The sequence below is a fragment of the Bombus terrestris genome, chromosome 16 (assembly GCF_910591885.1).
Source record: "Bombus terrestris chromosome 16, iyBomTerr1.2, whole genome shotgun sequence".
Taxonomy (NCBI): Eukaryota; Metazoa; Arthropoda; class Insecta; order Hymenoptera; family Apidae; genus Bombus; species Bombus terrestris.
The window spans coordinates 5,570,449-5,592,139 of NC_063284.1; the positions used below are offsets into that span (position 1 = coordinate 5,570,449).

At 35.3% G+C, this 21,691-nt stretch overlaps 3 protein-coding genes and 1 long non-coding RNA gene across 19 annotated transcripts; 1 reads left to right on the forward strand and 3 right to left on the reverse strand.

The window, feature by feature from the left end:
* Window positions 1–88: 88 nt before the first annotated feature.
* Window positions 89–5,300, reverse strand: LOC100650907 (transcription factor Sp4). 6 transcript variants are annotated; one of them, XM_012317669.3, is made up of 12 exons: window positions 5,169–5,300; window positions 4,354–4,609; window positions 3,655–3,852; window positions 3,255–3,569; window positions 2,772–3,177; window positions 2,515–2,699; window positions 2,344–2,433; window positions 1,977–2,267; window positions 1,653–1,890; window positions 1,088–1,565; window positions 721–1,015; window positions 89–602 (listed from the first exon to the last, which is right to left on the reverse strand). In XM_012317669.3, exons 3-12 carry the CDS (start codon window positions 3,688–3,690, stop codon window positions 438–440), a joined length of 2,499 nt encoding a protein of 832 aa, XP_012173059.2. In that variant the 5' UTR covers window positions 3,691–3,852; window positions 4,354–4,609; window positions 5,169–5,300; the 3' UTR covers window positions 89–437. The 6 variants fall into 6 exon arrangements, with proteins under 6 accessions (XP_012173059.2, XP_012173058.2, XP_003401699.2 ...); XM_012317668.3 differs by having other exon boundaries at window positions 4,358–4,609; window positions 5,144–5,299; XM_003401651.4 differs by having other exon boundaries at window positions 5,144–5,299.
* Window positions 5,301–5,704: 404 nt separating this feature from the next.
* On the forward strand, window positions 5,705–7,518 carry LOC125386541. Its single transcript, XR_007226791.1, has 2 exons — window positions 5,705–6,445; window positions 6,556–7,518. It is a non-coding gene; the product is annotated as an uncharacterized LOC125386541 (long non-coding RNA).
* LOC100651024 (glycerol-3-phosphate dehydrogenase, mitochondrial) lies at window positions 6,679–15,662 on the reverse strand. 7 transcript variants are annotated; one of them, XM_048413268.1, is made up of 13 exons: window positions 13,977–14,075; window positions 12,745–12,873; window positions 10,940–11,096; window positions 10,646–10,868; window positions 10,408–10,571; window positions 10,223–10,335; window positions 9,937–10,130; window positions 9,457–9,845; window positions 9,133–9,383; window positions 8,710–9,057; window positions 8,370–8,471; window positions 7,661–7,843; window positions 6,679–7,487 (listed from the first exon to the last, which is right to left on the reverse strand). In XM_048413268.1, the coding sequence occupies exons 1-12, from the start codon at window positions 14,058–14,060 to the stop codon at window positions 7,709–7,711; spliced, it is 2,289 nt and encodes a 762-aa protein (XP_048269225.1). In that variant the 5' UTR covers window positions 14,061–14,075; the 3' UTR covers window positions 6,679–7,487; window positions 7,661–7,708. The 7 variants fall into 7 exon arrangements, with proteins under 7 accessions (XP_048269225.1, XP_048269228.1, XP_003401700.1 ...); XM_048413271.1 differs by adding an exon at window positions 8,522–8,620 and having other exon boundaries at window positions 6,679–7,843; XM_003401652.4 differs by lacking the exon at window positions 13,977–14,075 and adding an exon at window positions 15,489–15,662 and having other exon boundaries at window positions 6,679–7,843.
* A 187-nt stretch (window positions 15,663–15,849) lies between these two features.
* LOC100651225 (coronin-1C-A) lies at window positions 15,850–20,987 on the reverse strand. Of its 5 annotated transcripts, none has more exons than XM_012317680.3 (6): window positions 20,894–20,987; window positions 19,123–19,328; window positions 18,476–18,957; window positions 17,040–17,418; window positions 16,712–16,957; window positions 15,850–16,649 (listed from the first exon to the last, which is right to left on the reverse strand). In XM_012317680.3, the coding sequence occupies exons 2-6, from the start codon at window positions 19,318–19,320 to the stop codon at window positions 16,470–16,472; spliced, it is 1,485 nt and encodes a 494-aa protein (XP_012173070.1). In that variant the 5' UTR covers window positions 19,321–19,328; window positions 20,894–20,987; the 3' UTR covers window positions 15,850–16,469. The 5 variants fall into 5 exon arrangements, with proteins under 5 accessions (XP_012173070.1, XP_012173069.1, XP_012173071.1 ...); XM_012317679.3 differs by having other exon boundaries at window positions 19,123–19,331; window positions 20,894–20,985; XM_012317681.3 differs by lacking the exon at window positions 20,894–20,987 and adding an exon at window positions 20,775–20,886.
* Window positions 20,988–21,691: the final 704 nt, after the last annotated feature.

Below are 21,691 nucleotides of genomic sequence, written 5' to 3' on the forward strand. Positions count from 1 at the left end.
AAGATTAATCGAATGCAACAGTTATTGTCTCTACATAGCATAAAATTTTTCTATATTAAGGTGAAAGACTGAACATATTTGAGAGTCATAATATTAAAAACTGTTTATAAGTGTAAAATTCATTTTGTGCAAAAGATCTTTCTTTTTACAATTAATATACAATTATTATACATATTTACAAAATTCGCCCATCAATACAAAAATAGATTATACACTATATTGAATTACGATAATCCCTGTAAAAAGTTTCCCCTCTGCATTAGCTGCATCGCAAAAAATTGCAATAATTTTTGCGAGCTCACATAAACAATGTAACACTATCTAGATTTTTAAATCTTTCATCGAAGTTGTTAACAACCAACGTTTTAACCAACAGCTTTTTTATTCCTAAACCTTCCAGTAAAGGATCCCATATGGAAAAAACATAATTCTTATTTTTATTCCTTTGTTACATGATTCGTTGGTTCAGGCTTTATTTCATCCATCTGTTCAGTAATAACTATATCAGACTGCTCTGGATCTTTATGTAGAGCGATAATAATTTTTTCTTCTGTGGAAGATTGACTATCTGAGGAACCCTCCTGTGTTGAAGTAGCTGCTTCCTACAATAGAGAGAAAACTATGAAAAAATAATAATAGACCTACAACATTTTCGGCTTCCCATTCTTTTCGTTCATCTCTAAACCGAATTGATCCCAGTCAGATTACAACTCTTCTTACCGTACTCCGAATCTTCGTGTGTGTCTTTATATGTTTCGTCAAATGGTCCGATCGCATGAATTTTTTAGTACACTCAGGACATTGGAATCTCTTTTCACCAGTGTGAGTTCTACGATGCCTCTGAAGCTCATCCGACCTAGTAAATTTCTTACCACAAAATATCCAACTACAAACAAACGGTCGTTCTCCGGTATGCCACCTTAAATGAGCCCGAAGATGACTGGTCTTTCCATATACCTTATTACAACCCGCTATGTGGCATACATGTTGGCGTTTTCTAGTCATATCTCTATTCCTATTCATATGAATTTCAATTTATAAAATTGTTATGAACTTGAACACATACAGATTAGTTTTAAAATCCTACCTATCACCATCTCCGCAATTAGGACACGTGCAAGCAACCCTCCTACGATGTTGCTTATTAGAATCCGTCTCGATATTCGCAGACGGTGCGGTAGCTACTTGATGCTGATGTGATGTGGGGGTGGGCGTTGTTAACGCGTTATTCGATTGAAGAGTTTGTAAAATTTGCCACTTTGTCGGATCGTTCGAATCTAATTGTACGGTTGGAGCAGCAACAATCGGTGCAGCTGCTGTTGCAGGTAGCGTTTGAACGGTGGCGGGCTGAAGAGCACTTGCAGGTATAACTTGCACATTACCTAGACCTGGAATATTTTGCACAGGTATCGACTGAAGAAAACCATTTGTCGCGTTCATTCCACCAGCAGGTTGAAGTTGCATTATACTGCCGTTACCAACGCTCCTCATCATGTTACCTTGCTGGGCAGTTAAGCTTGCTAACGCGGATGCAGGAATTAAAGTTAGCTGTTGTGCTTGCGTTCCTGTAAGATATATATATTGAAATATTAATATGGTTTTCCTAGTTATAGATGGAGCAAATTCAAATTAATAGTCATTGGTCAATGTACCTGCAATTGTAATTGGCTGAACTGCAGGTTGTGTTGTTTGAGCAGCAGGAATATGTATAACTTGGCCACTAGCTAATTGTCTAGCATCAATACTGGCTACTTTTATATCACCCTCGACTGACTCTGGTGGTCTTGTTAATGCTGATAACGTCTGTACGTCGATCTTCTGTCCATCTTTTGTGGTAATTACATTGTTGCTTCCTTGCATTGGTCTTCCAAGTGCACCGATTCCAAGTACCTATAGAAGATGCAATAAATATAAACATTTAATTGTAGACATAAAAGATAATTAACTCTCTTAATATATCTTCTACAATCTTTCACCTGAACGTTGCTTGGAGTTGTTACTGTTGTGCTCCAAGTTGCTACAGTTGAAGATGGTGTAGATGATTGTTGTTGCGCTTGTTGAACTTGTTGTTGCTGCTGCTGTTGTATAACTTGTTGTACAACTTGCTGCACTTGTTGCTGTTGTTGCTGCTGCACTTGAGCTTGTGCCACCTGTTGTTGCTGTTGCTGCTGCACAGACTGTACAACCTGTGGTTGAGCTTGCTGTTGCACTACTTGCTGTGCTTGTTGCTGAGCAACTTGCTGAGCTACTTGTGTTACCTGTTGATTCTTATATCAAAATTATTTTGATAATTTTATATGAACGTACAGTGTTATATGATGTATTATTTCTTTTTATATTTACTTGTAAACTTTGAAGTTGTGGTATGTTAGCAATCTGGACTTGCTGAATTTGTCCATTAGGTGTAATTATTTGAGCTACTTGTGGAATTTGCTACAAATAAATTTTATTTCAAATAATATATGTATACCAATTCTTATCGCACAAAAATTTGTATTCGCGTAATCAACATACTTGCGTGATCTGTGGTATCATCTGCGTGGCAGGCACATTGAAAACACTGGACAATGCTTGAACTGGAAAATGTACAGTTTGATAAACTGTCTGTCCATTACTAGCAGTAACTGGTACTTGCACAGGCACAGTTTGTTGAACATGTTGCATAGGGAACTGAAGAGGTCTAACTTGTACACTTTGCCCTGAATATAAAAAATATTTAATGAAATCTGCTATCTTTTATAAAAGTAATCTGATAACAATAGAACACATACCTGTTGGTAACTGAACAGTTTGCGCAGTGATATTCTGTATAATAGAAGTAGGAAAGACACTGGGTGCTTTTATCAAACTAACTGGCTGTGGTGTAATAATAGTCTGACCATTAGCCAGTTGTACTTGTTGGCTAGCAAGTTGAACTTGTTGGCCATTAGCAGTGGCGAACTGCATTGTTGGTTGGCTTTGATGATGTCCTCCTGCAGCAGACATAGCAGAGGATGGGATGAAAAGTGCTTCTTGGCCATCAATGTTAACAGTTTGCATCTGTGGTATAACACTATAACTGAGTTGTTGTTGAGGTTGTTGCTGTTGTTGCGATTGTTGTTGTGTTTGCTGTTGTTGAGACTGTTGTTGCTGTTGCTGAAGCGCAGCTTGAGTCTGAGTACTGATCAACTGAGCACCCTGAAGTAATTTTTACATCTTAAAAGAAGAAAGAAAAAAAGCGAACCATTTAATATTCTTCTAAAAGCATTTCTCACCTGCAAGAATTGTTGAGGCAAAGATTGTACAGAAATGGTTTGTGCTCTTTGTTGATCATGCTGTGGTTGCTGAGTCTGTAAAGGCACAAAATTTTGCAATTGTTGCAAAGTAATGACTTGTGGCTGCTGTTGTTGCTGTGCTTGTTGTTGAACATCTTGTTGCTGCTGCAATTGCTGCAAAACTGCTGCATTTGTGGTTAAGAAACGAATTTGAGGTTGGGCAGTTTGCTGTTCCAATTGCTGTTGTTGCTGTTCAGCTTCATCCTGCTGCTGCTGCTGCTGTGTTTGTAAGAGATCATGATCTTCGATCTCCTCCTGTCAAATAATTTCAACACTCCCATTATTTCTGCATACTTTACTTCTATAGAAATAATTAAATAAAATTTCTCAATCGTCTCACCTGACTGATACTTCTCCCATCCACACTTCGTTTCATGATAAATATATGTGCAGTATATTCTTAACACAAACAAGGTCGTCGTCAACGCCAAATTTATGCAGATTACCCTTATGCTAGGAATCCATTCTTGATTATACCAAACAGGACTGACTATTTAGTCCGTGGTACACGGAAACGCCCGCTGGAAGAGCGTTTAATCTAAAAATTTCATTAGTTGGTTAAACCCGCTCTATTTTACTTTATAACTACTTAAGCTATGAATCTCCACCGACATAGCTACAATCGTAACTACCCTGCCACTTGAACACCACATCTGGCTCCGTTTTTCGTTTTCTTTTATTTCGAGTCAAAGTAAACGACATTTGCGACCCAGGTACATCGTGATTGAATGAAAATGAAGTGAAAATGATGCGAATGAAGCCGTAGCGTCGAATGAGCAAGAAACACGAACGACTTAAACGATATCGACACGTGCGAAGACCACTCTCCGAAGACAAAGAAGGCCAGAGAGCACTCCTCGAGAACCCAATCGAGGACCGCCTCTCTACGCCCCTGTTCCTGCCGCCCCACCCGCAGTCGCTCGAAATATTGCCCACCGTGGCAAGGACGCGCATAACCACCGACACAGAGGCGCACTGTATGTCGTCACACCCGCCCACTCGGTCGTTTGTCGACTGTCCGCCTCACCAACACACTCACCTACCCGCGATAACGGGGAAGGCAGCCTCACGATGCAGCCTCCACCCACTTTGCACATGGGACTCCACCTAACTCGCGAACAGCACGTGGCTCCTCCGCAGAAACGTCCACTCTGTACTCCCGCCACTCGATTTTTCCCTCAAAAACCAGGATGATAAGTCTTCCGAGCTCGCTACGCTTCCTGTTTCATCTGTTCGGCCCCGTAGCTGTCCCTGAGACGGCCATAATAGAACATCACGGATAACTAAATTTCAACCTAAAAGATTTTACAATATTGTAGGTTACAAAGAAGTTGGTAATGAACAGAAAAATAAATACAGGACAATACTATTGTGTTATCTAAAGTAATACATATATTCGCTAGAATATATATATATATATATTATATATAAATATTCGCTGTTTTAGAAATGCATTTCCATGTATACATCTATACATCGACATGCATACTCAAGCGTTGCGTGGTACGCGCGCGCACACTATTCTCGAAGCGATCGCGGTCGACTATCTATGTCCTCCTTCTTTGGTCGATACACGCTCTGTTATAGTGGAAATGTTTTTTTTACAAAAAGAAATACAATCAAACGAGATTCAACTACGAATTCTTTGCCACTGTGGTTCAACTAATTTCCTTGGTAACACCAGAAGATTGACGCTATGTTCAAAGTTGCCGCCAAAAGTACAGATATAGGACAAGCCAATGTTCTTCTTTTTCTTTCTGATGATCGACGAAAAAATTAGTTAGCGGATACTCTATAACCGAGAATTTCCGACGAAAAAACAATCTTACGTTGGTTTTGTATCACCTTACGCACGATTCGATTTCAACGTGATTTCAACATGTGCACGTAGACTCGCAACGTGTTGGTCGGCCGTCCCTCGCGAAAACAGGGCTACGAATACCGCTATGAGAGGACTACTTTCGCCGTGGGGCGGTACACAAGGTGGCAACGTCGCCGTACGCCAAGTGCGAGGATCAGAGCTCTGATTGGTCGTTGGTTATTCGTGATAGTTGGCACCGAGCAGAGGTTCGTTAGACAGGGGCGTACGCAGAAACCGTCGGACGCCCACCCCGTCGAAGAGGGATAAACGATGCACACCTCCTACTTTCTCTGGCCTTCCTTCCCCTCTTTTTACCAATACCCCCGGTCAGGGCCACGCTTGAGCAGGGTCGCGAACATCGCGGCATATCGTTGTTATAGAGCAAACTCACTCTCACTCCTTCTTACTCTATCACATTATAGAAACGCTACAGATCGCCTGATGCCGACGTTTATAGGGAGAAGGGAGGAGCTGTTAGTACTCCCTCGCTATGCCGCCGCCCTTCTTTTCATAATCAGAAACAAGCTTCACGAAACCAATCTCTCTTGCTTTAGTTGGCCATGTATGGAGTGGCCGAGTAGGTTATGTGTTGAATGTGATTCAATCCTGAAGGCTACTTTAATTGGAAGTAGTGATGGGTTGTCTCAAGCATTTCAAGTCGCATCGAATATCTGAATGTGGCGAAAATTCAAATCAGTTCGAATACGATTCGATACCCTAAGACTTATGAAAGTCGTAGACCTTGAAAGTTTTGCAACTCTTCTAAATCTTAAAAGTTTAACGTGTAGTCAATATTTGACAGCATTTTGAATACTTTAATCCAAATACATACATTGGTATAAAATATTAAAGATAATCTAGAAAGTTTGAGATATTGGAAATGCATCTACGTGAACGATTTCCAAGAGTTTTGAAGTATTGAATGATATTCGAATCATTTCGAATTTCAGCATTCTTAAAAAACATTGAATCATCTCAAAACTGATAATGAAATTCGAATGCCCATCGTGAGTTGTATTTCTATGCGATCCAATCGATGTTTTTTCGATCAATCATATGTATTTTCTACACTTTTTCTTAAGACTCAATTCACGTATTGATTTCGTTAAAAAGTGGGTACTTCTTGCATAGCAACAGCAATTTTTTAGCAAAGTGTATGAAGATATCGATTACGTTTAGTTCGATAGATTGATAATATACAGAATACAGAACGATATAAAAATAATTTACTTAACAAAAAGTATATAATCTTATACTGCTCCAATTTGAGGTTATGAATTTACCAATATTTTTTTATATTTTGTACTCTTTATGGAACTCATGGTTAATCTATTTATTTCATTAAAATTTATCTGGTGCATAGCAATAGGAATTTTTCAGGTAGGTACCTGGAAATATTGATGAGGTTTAATTCAATAAAACGGAATGGGTATTATACAGAAGTGGTATACACTTGACATGACAAAAAATAAAATATTTATCTGGAAGGACTGAGATGTAAAATAAGTCCAATATGGCTTTTATTAAGTCAATGGTAATGACAAGTGAAATAAATTAATCTCTAACATCAACCGTATGTCGTAATTGCATGATGTTAGTAACAATAAATTAAATAAGTAGTTACATTTAAGTAATCAGATAATCTACATATAGACTGTTTACTAATATACATTAGCAATTAACGTAATTTATAAATAAATTCTTCTTCAAGAGTTCTAAAAATAATATCGAGCTTACAATCCAATGGCGTGTATGATTATGTCATATGTAATGTGTACCTAAACAGGAAATTATTCACAATACATGCTTGACGATTTTGTTACAAAAAGTCCAAAGTAACAAACTTAGAATAACATCATGTATTTCTTTATACCAAACTGCATTTTCTAATTGTGTTAAACTAGAATTTAATTTCTGTAACATCAACTCTTTGTAATTATGAAAGCATACGTTCAATGATTATGGCATTTAAAATGCTCGACGTTCGTGTAAGTATATAATTTTCTAAAAATTGTACCAACTCAGTATACAATGATATACCTAGTCATAAATACATTTCTTAATCATATTGATGCATTTAAAGACTTATATACAGATTAGAACATATCTGTTCTATTCCTTAATGGAAACTGAAACACTGTACATAAAAATATTTACATATTAAAATTGAAATTCTTGTTATGGTCGTGTTCTTTTTCCGAAGTTGATCGTTAAAATAGTTAAGATTCAGCGCAGCCGTAATTAATGTACATTTACGCGCTTAAAATCTTCCCTCTTATCTTCATCTCGTTTATCTTGAGCTTGCAAGCTAACTGCAACGAAGGTAGAAAGTCGTTGTATAAAGTACGAAAAAAGATAAATAGGTCTACAAAGTAGTAATCCTAGAGTATTTGTACTAGAGTGGGCTACAATTGAAGTTCAGAGTGAACAATGATTCTGTCATAATGAATTCGTCGTAGAACTGCGTTTTGAACGTGTAAATTACTTTTAGAAGCGTGCAGAAAATTGTACAATGCCACAGAAAATGAACCTCCTACAGTCCACCGCCTGATCTCTCTACACTGATCTGTTTTTTCAGCATATCTTTCTCGTGTTGCGCCTCTTCCATCTCTGCCATCCTTGCAAAACGTGAATATGCCACGTGTCCAGATTTAATAGCCGACATCATCTGCGTCAAATTGAGAAAAATTAGCTTTAAAAATTCGAAACAAGAAGAAACCTTGTTCCATGAACTTGGTGATAATCACAGTTTCATAGTTTGGCACAAGAGCAGCATGATACTAAAATATGTTGAAAGAGAGAAGTAAAAGAAGTAGAGAGGTTCGAATATTCATAGAAATATTGTAGTCACAACATCAGAACAAGACACACTTTGATTAGATTAGATTATTGTAATCTATTAATATGTAATCAGGTCTAAACTATTCGTGCAACAAAAAAGAGAATATTAAAAAATTTGTTACGAGAAATTATGATAAAATAAAGGAATAAAAATGTTACTGGTATCTATCGTTATCCAACAGATCTTTTGTGCGATTATTTTTTTTTGTTAAAACTGAGTAGTCCTAAGTAATGTTAAAAGATATGTAAATATATGTGTAAAATAATGCAACAAAAGAAATTTGAGAAAAAAAGAAATTTGAAAGCGGCTACAAGACTATACGACAAATCCGTGCGTGCGAGCTTTCACAGACCTGAAGATATTCGTCCAACTCGACCTGACCATTCATATTAGTGTCGATTTCGCGTAGTATTTCATGAAGCTCTTCACCAGGCACTTCCTTGTCACCAAACAACTGCGAATGGTAAACAAATGTTTCAATTAAATATATGCTTTACAATTTACCTGCAGATAATCTTGTAACTCCATTTGCCCATTGTAATTGAGATCAATTTCATTGAGCAAAGTGTGCATCTCATCTTCTTTCAGTTTTATGCCAAGTACCTGTACATCGACAATTACATGTGTAATGAAAACAAAAAGAAAATAAAAAATAAATTTAGCATAAAATTAATACTATATTTTATGCAAACCTTAAGTCCCCGTCTGATGTCGTTAATGGAAACATAGCCTTTGTTGTCTTTATCGATGATTCCAAAACGTTTGATATACAATTGAATTTCTTCCTTCGTGAGGTTGATAGGAATTTTGTCACGAGACGCGCGATTAACCATTTGTCCCATTTCATTAGCGAGGAAGTCACTAGCCTCTTTATGCTGTCTTTTCTTTTCCTCCGGTGTCCAATGTAATTCTTCTGCCATAATGTCGATAATAACTGGAAGAGCTTCTTGTGCTGCTTGGACGTTTAAGAAGGCTAATCTCAATCGTCTTGCAATCATATCAATTGCTGTTCTCGCGTATTCACGAACTCCATATCGAATCTAAAATTAATAGCGATTAATTATTACAATGAATAAAGAAAGGTATATCAAAAATAATTGATTGATAGTATTTACCTCAGCGTCGATATATGGAAATTCAGGATGTATCTTTTTGCCTATAATTGGCCACCTTTTACCAGTAAGAGAAGCCATTTTTGCTACAGCAAATGCACGGTCTCCATAACTCTTGGCCATATGTTGCGCAACCTCACATTCCAAGCCAAAATCTTGTACTAATCTGATGTACATTGTTGGACTCCAACCATGAGCTCCCTCGAGGAGAAAACCATTCGTTTGACAAGGTCTTTCAGGTTTTAAATTGCAGGCTTAACAAATAATATGAAAATTAAAAATAAAACTTAACAAATCTCTATCGTACACGTACATCATGTACTATACCTTTGATAGCTATATCAATAGTTTCCTCAGCCATCGCTCTGTACGTTGTCCATTTTCCTCCAGCTATCGTGATAAGTTTTGTAGGACTGACATGTACAATGTGATTTCTCGCAAGGGACTGGGTATTTGGTTTGTTTGGATCAGAGACAAGAGGTCTTATTCCGCTCCAAGCGGACAAGACATCTCCTCGACGAACTTCAACGTCCGGATTGAGGTAGTTCTTCACTTCACGTAAAATGAACATGATTTCATCCTCAGTGGGTCGCGGATTATGCGTTATTTCGCAGGGTAAATCAGTCGTTCCTGCGATCGTTTGTTTCTGCCAGGGTAAGAAAAAGATCACTCGGCCGTCACTCGTTGATGGATCCAATAAACCCATCTGATCGGGACTATAAAAATGAAATTAATACATATAATTAATGTAAGTTTTCTTAACCGTGCTTCCCAAGTTCAAGTTTTATAATCTATTCAGTTATTCACCTGTAATAGCCTGGAAGAACAATATGAACACCAGAAGAGGGACAGCAGATTTCTTTAACATTCTGGTCATCCATTTTCCTGATATGGTCGGTGAAAGGCCCTGTTGCGTTTATTATTGCCTTTGCCTTCACATCCCATTGTTCACCTGTAAGTTCGTCTTTCACTCGAGCTCCAGTAAGGACTCGATTACCATCCTTTGTGCAGAAAAAATTTTATTCCGATAAACAATCTATCTTCACATGGCTCTTATCACATATGTATAATCAGATAATATTGATGCCAATACCTTATCAAGACCTTTCAAGAGATTAACAACTTTAACATGATTTACAACCGTGGCACCATGTCGTGAGGCAGTTAGTGCAACTGCCAAATTCATTCTGGCATCATCCTGTTGACCTGTTACATCAAAGTAATATGAAATTACAGCATGCTTGAAAGAGTTGATAAAGAATAGCACAATAGAAATACCATCATAGTAAACAATAGCTCCTGTAAGTTTATCTCCTTTCAGCATGGGAAACAATTCTAGCGCATCCCTCTTGCTGAGAAAGTACGATGATCTGACTGTCTTGCCTCCAGCAACAAGATCATACATTTTTATACCAAACCAGTAGTAGGGAATTTGCCACCACCTATTGAAGATAAGTGGAATTTGTTTATTAATTTCATATCGAACAGGTAAAAGAAATTAAGAGTCATAACATACGTGTAAACAGGCAACATGATAGGCAGAGGATGAGCCAAATGAGGTGCGCTGTGTAACATAGACGCTCGTTCATGTAAAGCTTCTTTGACCATTTTGTATTGTTCCACATCCAGTTGTAATATAGCCTTCTGTAAGTAGCGGACTCCTCCATGAATAAGCTTTGTACTTCTAGAGGATGTACCAGAAGCAAAATCATCTGCCTCGATTAATGCCGTCTTCAAACCTGGAAATTAAAAATAGCACATGATTAATAAATAACTACTTAAGTTTTTTATTTATTTAAAGTCGCATTACCTCGTGTACATGCATCTAACGCACATCCAGCTCCAGTCGCACCACCACCAACGATAAGAACATCGTACTCTTCGTGATTCTTCAACGCTTTCACTTGTTCTTCTCTGGTTGGCAAAGGTCTTTTCGGTGGTCGTGATTTCTGTACATCCGCGTGTACCTAATAAATAAAGGAATATTGTATCACGTGAACTACAACCAATTTTGCACAATACGTCCTTCGAGATTAATATTTTTATTTGATCATTTTGATAAGTAAATTTCTGATGTTTATACATTTTTGGGAAAATTTAAAATTCCAGAAATTCACAAAATACATATATATAGTATGCAAAAATATGTAAAATATTTAAAGTAGAGCACTTATTATCATATTTATTGGATGAAACAAATTTATATCTAAATTCTATTTCTTTAATTATGTATATAAAAATATAAAATTCCATAAAATTCATCTAATTATAAACCAGTTTTCATAAATGACATGATACTAGTCGATAAAACAGTTAGAGATGAAGCGGGTCATCCAAAACAAAAGAGCATTCCCCGCATATTTATTAGTACAGATTGAAAGCTATTCTTCGCTTATCATCGTATAGGAGCATGGGGCAATTATCGTAACAGATGACCCTATACCGGTGTCGTCTTGGATATCATCAACTTTAGTCACTTCGTGATAGAATCAATTGCGATCACGATTCGTGTCACTGTATCAATTTGATTTGTCGGGTATAATCAAGTTTGATAAATATCGGTCTCGTGCTTACACATCCATACAATAAATGAAATATTTTACGTTGGTCTTTATTTTTATTTTCCTTAACTTTTTTTCATATATCGTCAAATCAAAATGAAATAATCCTATATTCAGACGGGCCATAGCTTCGAAAAACAATCGTGTATCAAAATAGACGAGCATTCCTGATAGCTCGTCCTGGCCTGGCACAGACCTTTGCAGCAATGAAATTTTGGTATCCACGTGACTGCTAACTTGGTAACTTGGTAACACGAAACACTACAGCCTTGACTGCCAGCGTAAATTATAGTTATAATAGCTTTCGTTAAGCTATAAGTCAAACTGAAAAATGCTATAAACGATTGAAATTTTATTGCGATGATGATGCTGGCCTCTTTCGATATTTGCACTTAAATAGCATTTCTTTTAAACGCTGTACATTATCAGGAAACGAGAAAGAAAAAAAGATTCAAGAGCAATAATCAAAATTTTAACAAGAAGAAGTTAATACGTTTGATTGCAAAGAATCAGATTGCAAAGATTGTATATAAAAAGGGCCTAACAAATCCATCTTTGCTGATATAGCACTATCTTTGTTCCTGCGATTTTAAACATAATCCCACGAGTGAGTTTCAAACGGAAAATTCCATATCCCTTGCACGATTAACTTTTACAAAGAAGAAATCATAACCAGCAAATAAAGAATGAAATAGCGAGAACATAATATGCAAAGTAAAATATTCAATATATTGGGACATGCCATATAAGTAATGTGGTTTTTCTGAGAGCTAAGTTTAAGGCAATAGTTTTTTAAAATTGCAATTGAAACTTAATAAAAAGAGATAGGGAATTGCAAAAAGTATGGAAAAATTAATTATTGATTAACTTTGCCAATTAGTAACTTTTTATTCTCATCTAGTATATGAAAACTAAGGTCAGCATTATTTATGAGATGATCAGGTAATATGTAGAAAGTGCAACAAATTTCTGTCTAGGTTCCATTTTTCCAATATGAATTTTTAGCGTGAATTCGCGTAAACATCTACGATCTAATAAAGTCGATTATACTTACGGTATTATCGGTCATTAACAGATAAGAAGTAAGAGCACTAGCACCGATAGCACTTGCACCACCCACTAATAGTTTTAGCGATGCCATTTTATTACGTCTGTTGTGATGGAACAACCCTTTTCTAAAGATCTGGAAATAAACGAAAATACGTTTGTATTACTGTTGCTCACGTCAACCGCGGTTTAGAAATTACGTAAGACGAGAACGGAATAGAAAAATAATTATAGAAAGATACGACAAAGGGTTGCTAAACAGCGAAATTTCTACACGAATGATAAGTGCTTGTTAAATTAGGAAAAAATATCGTTATACAATGATAAGATAAATGATAAGATAAATCGAATTGATAGCTGTAAAACTGAAGATATAATCTTTCGGTTGATTAATCAATGCCCCTGATCTATTTAGTGAATCACCATCTAGATTTTTTGGCAATACATCAACAGGTGTAATTTGAATAACAGTAACACGGAAACAAATACAGTGGAATTTTGTTTATTCGAACAAATTAATACTAAGCTTTCATTATCCGAACTATGATCAAGCATAATCTCGTACTATTTCGTAATACGTACAAACACTTATTCTTATGAGTATATTAATACATACAATTATTTATTTTTATTCAAAATAAATTCCATATGTCAAAGGAGGAACGGTTGAAATTGTAATACTTCAATCCTAATATGTTTCAACTAATAAGAAGAGATGGAGAGAATAGCTACTTTAGTGAACAGTGAACTATTATCGGAACAGCCTTGTTCTCCTGTTTGTTCGAATAAACGAAATTCTACTGTATTAAGAAGGAATACGACAAGAATGTTATTGATGAGGACTTAACCTAATTTTTTATAAATCAAAATTTGAGTTTGATCATTTTTATGTGTTTTATGTAAAAAGCAATGTAATGTACAATGATTTTAAGTATTGATACAGCTATGAAAGCATAGAGTTACATAGTTCGTTGGCTTCTTTGCAAAGATTTAAGTTTTAAAAATGTTTATTGGCAGTTATCCCGGAATATTTTTGTCCTGATTAAACGTGACATACCGATTCTTTATTTCTTTTGCATCGGATCATGTGATATACTAATGTGTCATACGAGACATCGTACCTACACTGTCTTACTTACGTATACAATGATGTAATAGACTTTAGTCTAGTGATTAAGAGCCATGAGTGCAAAGTGAATTACTTGATAGTGGTGTTATAATTAACCGGCTAGAACTCACTCTTACTGAGTGAGGAAATCCGTCTTGATAAATTTGCTGCATACATTCAACGGTTTCTGTTGAATTATCAGTTATAAAATACATGATTGATAATGAATACGGAATATATGTAGCTACTATGTAAACGTAGTATAACGCGATGTAATACGCAAGGCTCACTAAAATCACTGGTTGTTTGTCTGCGATTTTATTAAAACTTCGAATGTCAGGAATTTTTTTCAAAAAATACTACGACGTATTAACCGATTTTTAGCAAGATGCATTATGATTGCACGTTTCAAAGATATATTATGTATTAGGTAAAGAAAAACGCATTTCTACTTTCTAGTAATAAATATAGCGATTATTTTAAATAGTAATAAAAAACGTTGACGCAAATAAGGCATAATCATTCCCTATACTATCGACGGTTTAATTACTTCTTTTCTTCAAATTTTTATTAATAATTTTTGTACATATGTTCGAGTTATTATGTTATATATGTTATATTATATTAATATAACTATTAACCAATAAAAGTAATTTATATATTTAATTGAAATATGATACACAGCAAGATGCACGTGATTCTGACGCACTATTTTTTATCGGATGACGTGTTCGTCTTAATTCATGAATTAAGGTAATTCCAATAAAAAAGTAAGAATAAATAGAAAATATGAAATTATTACATATAATTGGCACTTGTCTAATCACAGAGTTACTCGCCTTTCAAGTATCAAAAAAATAATTTACGTTATGCTATTCACTATGAGACCTTGACAGTCCCCTAAAACACGTGGAATTACGTAAGCCGTATTAATCAGCAAATTCTAACATTCTCAGTTTCCTTTTTGACTATTTCTCTTTTTTTTATGAATGTTAGATATATCGGGATATAACATATGTGAAATATCTTATGAAAATGGAGAAACTGATTGGATTGGATGAAACTAGTTAACACTAGTTGAATCTTATGCTATTGTTTTTCTCAAAGCAAACGGAGTCATAACATTTCCATAATTTTTATAAATATTAAAGTATGTGTATATTACGATAATGCAAATGTAGAGACCGATGTCGTAAAGCTATGTTTTAAAATAGCATCTGAATCTCGTGCCAAATGATTTGGAATGTCATCAGTATTTGTATTGTAACTGTACTCATTATACGATACAGATATATATCACAATATTATGAGTGGGAAAAAAAGAAAAATATTCACTAACTCTCTCTTATTTCAATATGGATGAATGAATGAAATCTCGTAAACAATCCATTCTTCAGTTACATAAATCGACCTCAACGTATCACCACCTTTTTCTAATTAAAACTTCAGTGATCATAGGAGTTAGTTTATAAGGATTTCTATAAAAAAAATTCATAATTAACATCACCTTATTTTTTCATTAAAAAATGTAAAATAATTTAGTATGAAAATGAATGGTTTATTATCTATATGCAATAGTTCATAGAATGTTCTTTGCTGTAGTAGCAATTGACATTTGTGACATTACTGATAACGCTACTTACTGTGAAACAAATTGACAGCTATGAGAGTCTTGAAAACACTCGCGCACAGTGGTGGTGAGTGCGATATATGAAACTAAAAATTAACGATAGACATATTCAACGAGAATGCCGGCACACATTTCACTGACTCGCACGAGCGAATGAACCGTAGTGAACGATCAAACGACACTTAATAAAGATGTAAACTGACTGCCTCAGCGACATCTTTCGAACATTTTTCTATTTATTGAATGGCGCGCCTAATAAAACGTAAATCAGTTTATTCGCCTCTTTTCATCTGTGGATAGAAAGATTAAATCCTGAAAATGACATAATATACTTTTACATTAAAATAATGGATTTTTTCATTCAAAGATATATAAAATTTTTCTCAATCAATTATATTGTTTTATATTCACATTTTTTTTTATACAAAACAAATGATTTCTTTTCACGATGTCAAAAAACAGATTAGTCAAAAATACTCAGTTCCTTATTATTTGTTACTCGCAAAAGTTCGTAAAATAGTGATTTTTTTATCTTGGTTATCTTATGTAGCATAACTTACATATGAATTATGTATTATTCATACCAGAAATAAAATAATTTTTCATTATTTTACAGCGATATATCTCTATAAACGATAGACACTCGTTTCATCCTGAACAATTATAGGGTTGAATATACATAAAAGTCTTGTGTATTAGTTAGACATAAAATAACATCCGAAATCTTAATGCTAGTAACAAGTGAATTCACATGTTGACTACAATCTAACAAAATAAGAAATGTAAACATAGTACAAATGCACAGGATGTATGATGAATGGATGTACAATAAATAGCAAAAATCATTGCAAAAAAATCAAAACACACAGCGTAGCTAATACCTACTATTTACACAAATTGTTATATCAAAATATATGATCATTTTTATTACACAATTAATTATGTTTTCTTTCTTTTCTTATTATCCTCTTGAGCCCAAAACGCGAGCTAAAAATTACACTTCGTCAGATGCAAGTACTTCTCTATCAGTGGGTGAAGATGACTTGTCTTTTCTTTCATCTTCTTTCATTTGAAGAGCAACCGCGGACTCAAGCACCCGTATCCTACCCTCATGTTTCACAATCACCGCTTTTAATTTTCGTATTTCCTCCGTAAATTCTTTTAAAAGTTCTTCCTGTAAAACAAACAACCATATGTTCAACAATTTCGTCAAGCATAAACTTACGAGTGACGTACAGTAATGCCTGCCGATGCTTGTGTAGTATTTTGTGCAGAATTCGAGGAGGCAACTTTTGCTCCTTTGCTCAATATATTTGACTTTTTATGCACTTTCAATTCGTTTTTGGCTACTGAGGGTTGATAACCGTCCCTCAGAGAGATCAATATGGGATCTGCATCGGTTCCATTTTCCCACTCTTCGGCAGAAATCGCAGCAGTGTCGCCGGGGGTATCAGGATACAAATCTTCTTGAAATAATTCTGACTGGAAACGAGTAAACGATATTAAAACGATTAAAAAGAAAAACGCTTATTTATTCGGTATTCAGATTGTGTATGAATTGTACCTTTCTTGGTACAGTCATAGAGATAACCTGGCAAAAGCCTGAGTTGTTGAGCCGGTAAAATCTAGTTATTTCACAGCTATTAACATCACAGCCTCGTTTTGGCATCATTCCTATACCTCGTTGAGGATCAGGCGTTTGAAACGTATTGATATAATGAACAAAGGGAGGTTCAGGGGTAATTTCGAAATATCGAATCACAGAGTCACCCTTCCCACATAAATACACTAAATTCGTGTCGGAATCGTACAAAGGAAACATAACTCCGTTACTTGTATCCAATTCGACCATAACTATAGGTTCACCTAACATATCTGGAGCACGTAGGGAATATTGCCTCTCAGACATTTTACTGAAACCTGTGGTAAATATCAAGCCTCCCCTGAAAACACATTAAACACACATCTTTGTGGATACAGTTTTATATATGTTCATACATACAAATATAAGATCCTACAAAAATATACAAATCAATAAAATATATGTTTAAATATTATATCCTTCTCTAATTTAATAATTTACTTTTACTGTTTTTTGAATTATCTTATTCAAGTTAATCATCAAAACCGAATAACATCCACCTTGTTACAACATTTGAAAACTGTGTCTTTTGTATTAAATACACACGTGTGAAATAACACGAAACAAATAAAATAATTATTAAGAAATAGTGTTTTTTGTGCAACAAATTATTTCAATTTGTATTTTAAGCAGAAATCAGTGCACCAGCTCTGTCACTGAATTTTGTAAAATATATATACCTGAATCGATCTGTCCGTTTTTTGAAACAGATATTACCAGCATTCAAAACTGCATTAATGATTTTTTTAGATATTAGCATAGTTATTTCACTGTATTCTGTACTTGTTTGCCAACATATACGAAATGTTATATTTTAAATGATATATATACGATACTTACTGAAACTTTTATGCGGATACTACACAGTGGACACCTTGATATTTGCATTTATTAAGCTGACATCCCCCTGACGAGTTGCATTTTCAATCTTCAAGTTTTCCATTAAAAAATACCAAATCTCGCACTACACAAATTGGAAAGACCATGTGATAATAAAAAATAAATGTATTCTTAGTGAGCAAATAGAAGTATCAATCACATGTCATTAAAAGATACTATAGCCTGCTATAAACATAGTCTGTTTTGAGATAAACATCATATTTACCCTTACATTTATTGTGTAAAAAGGCGGATGTATATTGTTTGATGATTATTTAATGTGGAAGATATGTTGATAGTGTTTTGCATAATCAAGGTATTCATTATTCCTAAATACATATTTCGGTAACATTTATTTGAAACTTATTGGTTTTTATGTGCACAATGGTAGAAATATTTGTGATTAAATATATGTATAATTAAAAGCTAAAAGGGCTCGTCCACATTGATAAATACCTACTGAAAAGAAATTTACATACCTGAGAAAGATTGCACGAGTTGCTTTACTACCTTCGTGCGCAATGGCTTCTTCTAATATCTCTCCAGTTCTTGGATCCAAAATTCGAATCTTTTTATCTTTACAAGTAGTAACTACTCTGGAACCATCCCAATTCCAACATGCAGAATAAATCATATCTGGATGACAATCTATTCGTACTATGGCTTCTCCTGTGCCTACATTCCAAATCAATACAAGATTATCAGATCCAGCTGTGAGCAATATGTTTAATGCTGTAGGATGCCATAATACAAGGCCAACTCTGCGCTGATGCAGCTGAAGATCTACCACAGATTCAGTTAATGTCCTAGAAATACCACCATCAGGTATTTGCCATACTTTAACTACGCAATCTTCGGAACCTGATGCTATGATATTATCATTATGAGGACACCATGCAATGTCTAATACAGGACCTTTGTGTCCACCGACTAAAGGATAATCTGCTGGTATTCGACCTACCTATAATAATATAAAGATAAAATACAAAATAATAAAATTAACATGAGAATTACTTGCTAAATATTTAATGAAATAACAAATAATATACTAGTACAGTGCTTAACTTGAAATTGAAAAAAAAAAAAAAAAAACGAAAATGACAGGGAGATCGAGGGTGAAACTTACTTTGTTATGCGGTAAGACTATGAAAGCACCACCGCCTGCAGATTCTACGATGATAGCGAGAAATTTTGGATTCACGGCGCAAAAGGTTGAATCCCACGAGGACTTCGACACCCTTATATTATCGTAACATTGTTCACGTTTTAAAGCCGTCCCGTACACGTGGCGGAACTTGCTGCTGCGCACCACACGGAAAGACATATCTGCACCTACTTTCGGTGACAAACAAAAAGCGAAGAGAACAATGATTAACCTAAAGAATAAGGATGGTACTTTGCCGTGTGCCGGTTATTGTGATTATTTTAATAAATTATTGTTACGTGTCCACCGCCAACGTGGGCGTCGCGTGGACCATCCCCGTTTTATAAATAGATTCCCCACCCTTGACGTGTTGAAATGAGCGCGACTGAAATAAGAATATTTTTCGAATCCCGACTTTTTACTGTTTATAAGTTTAATGTTTCTCCCCCAGTCTTCTCGACCTCAGGGCTGCCAATTATCACGTATATCTCGGAAATATTTGATAGACCATAATTGATCAAACGAAAAATAGATCTGATCTACCCGAAATAAACCGGCCGCCGCTTTTATGCGACGATGATTCACACCGATCGTCATAGCGTTCCTGAATTTACATTACTGTACTCCGTCCGGTCCCGTCTAAGGCATGGATTGCAATCCAAATGCTTCGTTATTTCGATATTTTCGGACGAACGTTTGATCACTAAATTCACGGATATCGTGATTTTTGACGTTATGCCAATATCGCGGAGCAACCCGGGGGAGTATCGAAATTTCCCCACTGCTGGAGAACGCATTTAGGTCAATTGTATTCTCCGTTCGTGCTCCAATGAAATATCCTTCGTGAAAAAAATTAACATATTAGAAATCAGATTATCTGTGTTCAACTTAAGAACGAGATAAGTAGAGCAGAATTGTTTTACAGATACGTGAGCAAAACCACAATTACAAATGCGATTTACCTTCGACTATTTAAAGAAATACATCTATCATTCCCTCTGAATGTCGTTCTTTTATCTCACCCCGGTACGTTCGACGAAACAAACGAAAATCTTATCAATTAAAACAACTTGAACTAAAAACTGATTTTCTATATACGTGCTAATAGAAAGCTAAATAACGGAATAATTTCAACGTCCCGATTAATCGTTCTGCTATCGTCAACGGGTTGACGCCGACTGCTATTCTCTCGCGCTAACTGTATCTAATCTACCACGTGTTTGTATACGCCACATGCACATACGCAACAGAGATATTCACGCGCAACTACGACTCACGATTAACTATTACCATCGTATTTTACAGATAAGAATGCAGAGCTGCATTCATCGGATGACGAATACCCTTTTTTTAATTCGATTAACACTCGGAGAAATTTCAACGTTCCCGCCGACTAGCAATAACGTTGTAATTCAGTGAACGACCACGTAGTAGCGCTATTGACACGAACGACTGGATCATTTGAGAGCACCTTATTTGGAAGTGCGCACCCTGCTCCTGTGAATACCTACCCCCGAAGCTACTTCTTCTGTCACATTATCAGTTATAAATCTGTATACTTGTGAAATATTTTCTATGATTAGTTTCTTGTCTCACCCCCTTTGTTTTTTTGTTTGTAGCACTTGTATACGTACGAATTAAGCGGGTTACATATACACGAGGTAGAGAAAATCGTCCGATCTTTCCGTGAACGCGACGAACTTATCGTGCCTAGATAATTTTTTCAGAGTACGTGTGTAAAAAGAATCCTCACCGAGAAATTTTTTTCCGATGACAGCCGATGCACGCTTTTGGAAAAGAACTCTCCCCACCCCCCAAATCTCACGCGCTAATGAGGATGATGGATGCGCGCGCTTCTAAACGCAATATGGAGCCTCACGGCGCGTAATATTTAAACTTTTGAGTCTCCTGCATATTGATTTTTTACATTGTCATTGATACATTTCCATTAAGCTGGATTTTTATGCATTTACAGGAAATTTGAAGCTGCCATTGCACAGAATGTACGAAATACGGTAAAATATATAAAGTATAGTGCTTTCTATAATACTTAGTAGGTAAAACAATTTTCTAACGAGGTTCTACTTTTTTTATTATATTCTGAAAAATATGAATTTGTATAAAAATTCGTAGTCTGGTAATAAGTCACAATATATAGTGAAACCATCTTCAGCCTTAATTGTATGTTTAAAACTTACTATTCGTGCTGTATACTAGTTTTTATATAAATATATGTTTTCAATAAACGTTATGTAACTTCTATATACATTTTCGAATTGGTTTTAAACTTTGTTATTATAATCACGATAATCGTGTCTCATTATAGTATTAACAAAATTTCAAAAAGTTTCGTATAATGAAGGTAATATATCCACAAAAGGATTCCGTGATAAGTGCTCAAATATTTTTGCGTGCCACTGTACGTTCTTAAGCCAGATTTACACTTTTTCATATTGGATGATCATCACGGATAGTTCATTAAAAAACATCGTTTTTTTCCGCGTTTCATTTAAAATGAGTAATGATCAATCTTTACTTTTGATAAATTAAA

What these genes read in the sequence shown, in the direction of transcription:
- LOC100651225 (XM_012317680.3), bottom strand. Translation starts at nt 19,320, where the DNA reads ATGTCTTTCCGTGTGGTGCGCAGCAGCAAGTTCCGCCACGTGTACGGG. An exon ending in TAGTCTTACCGCATAACAAA is followed by an intron (nt 18,958 to 19,122) that starts GTAAGTTTCACC and finishes ATATTATTATAG; the next exon opens with GTAGGTCGAATACCAGCAGA. An exon ending in ACTCGTGCAATCTTTCTCAG is followed by an intron (nt 17,419 to 18,475) that starts GTATGTAAATTT and finishes ATGTGTTTTCAG; the next exon opens with GGGAGGCTTGATATTTACCA.
- LOC100650907 (XM_012317669.3), bottom strand. Translation starts at nt 3,690, where the DNA reads ATGAAACGAAGTGTGGATGGGAGAAGTATCAGTCAG. An exon ending in ATGGGAGAAGTATCAGTCAG is followed by an intron (nt 3,570 to 3,654) that starts GTGAGACGATTG and finishes ATTATTTGACAG; the next exon opens with GAGGAGATCGAAGATCATGA. An exon ending in CAACTCCAAGCAACGTTCAG is followed by an intron (nt 1,891 to 1,976) that starts GTGAAAGATTGT and finishes CATCTTCTATAG; the next exon opens with GTACTTGGAATCGGTGCACT.
- LOC100651024 (XM_048413271.1), bottom strand. Translation starts at nt 14,060, where the DNA reads ATGTATTTTATAACTGATAATTCAACAGAAACCGTTGAATGTATGCAG. An exon ending in GTTAGATGCATGTACACGAG is followed by an intron (nt 10,869 to 10,939) that starts GTAATGCGACTT and finishes TTTAATTTCCAG; the next exon opens with GTTTGAAGACGGCATTAATC. An exon ending in TATTGATATAGCTATCAAAG is followed by an intron (nt 9,384 to 9,456) that starts GTATAGTACATG and finishes TTATTTGTTAAG; the next exon opens with CCTGCAATTTAAAACCTGAA.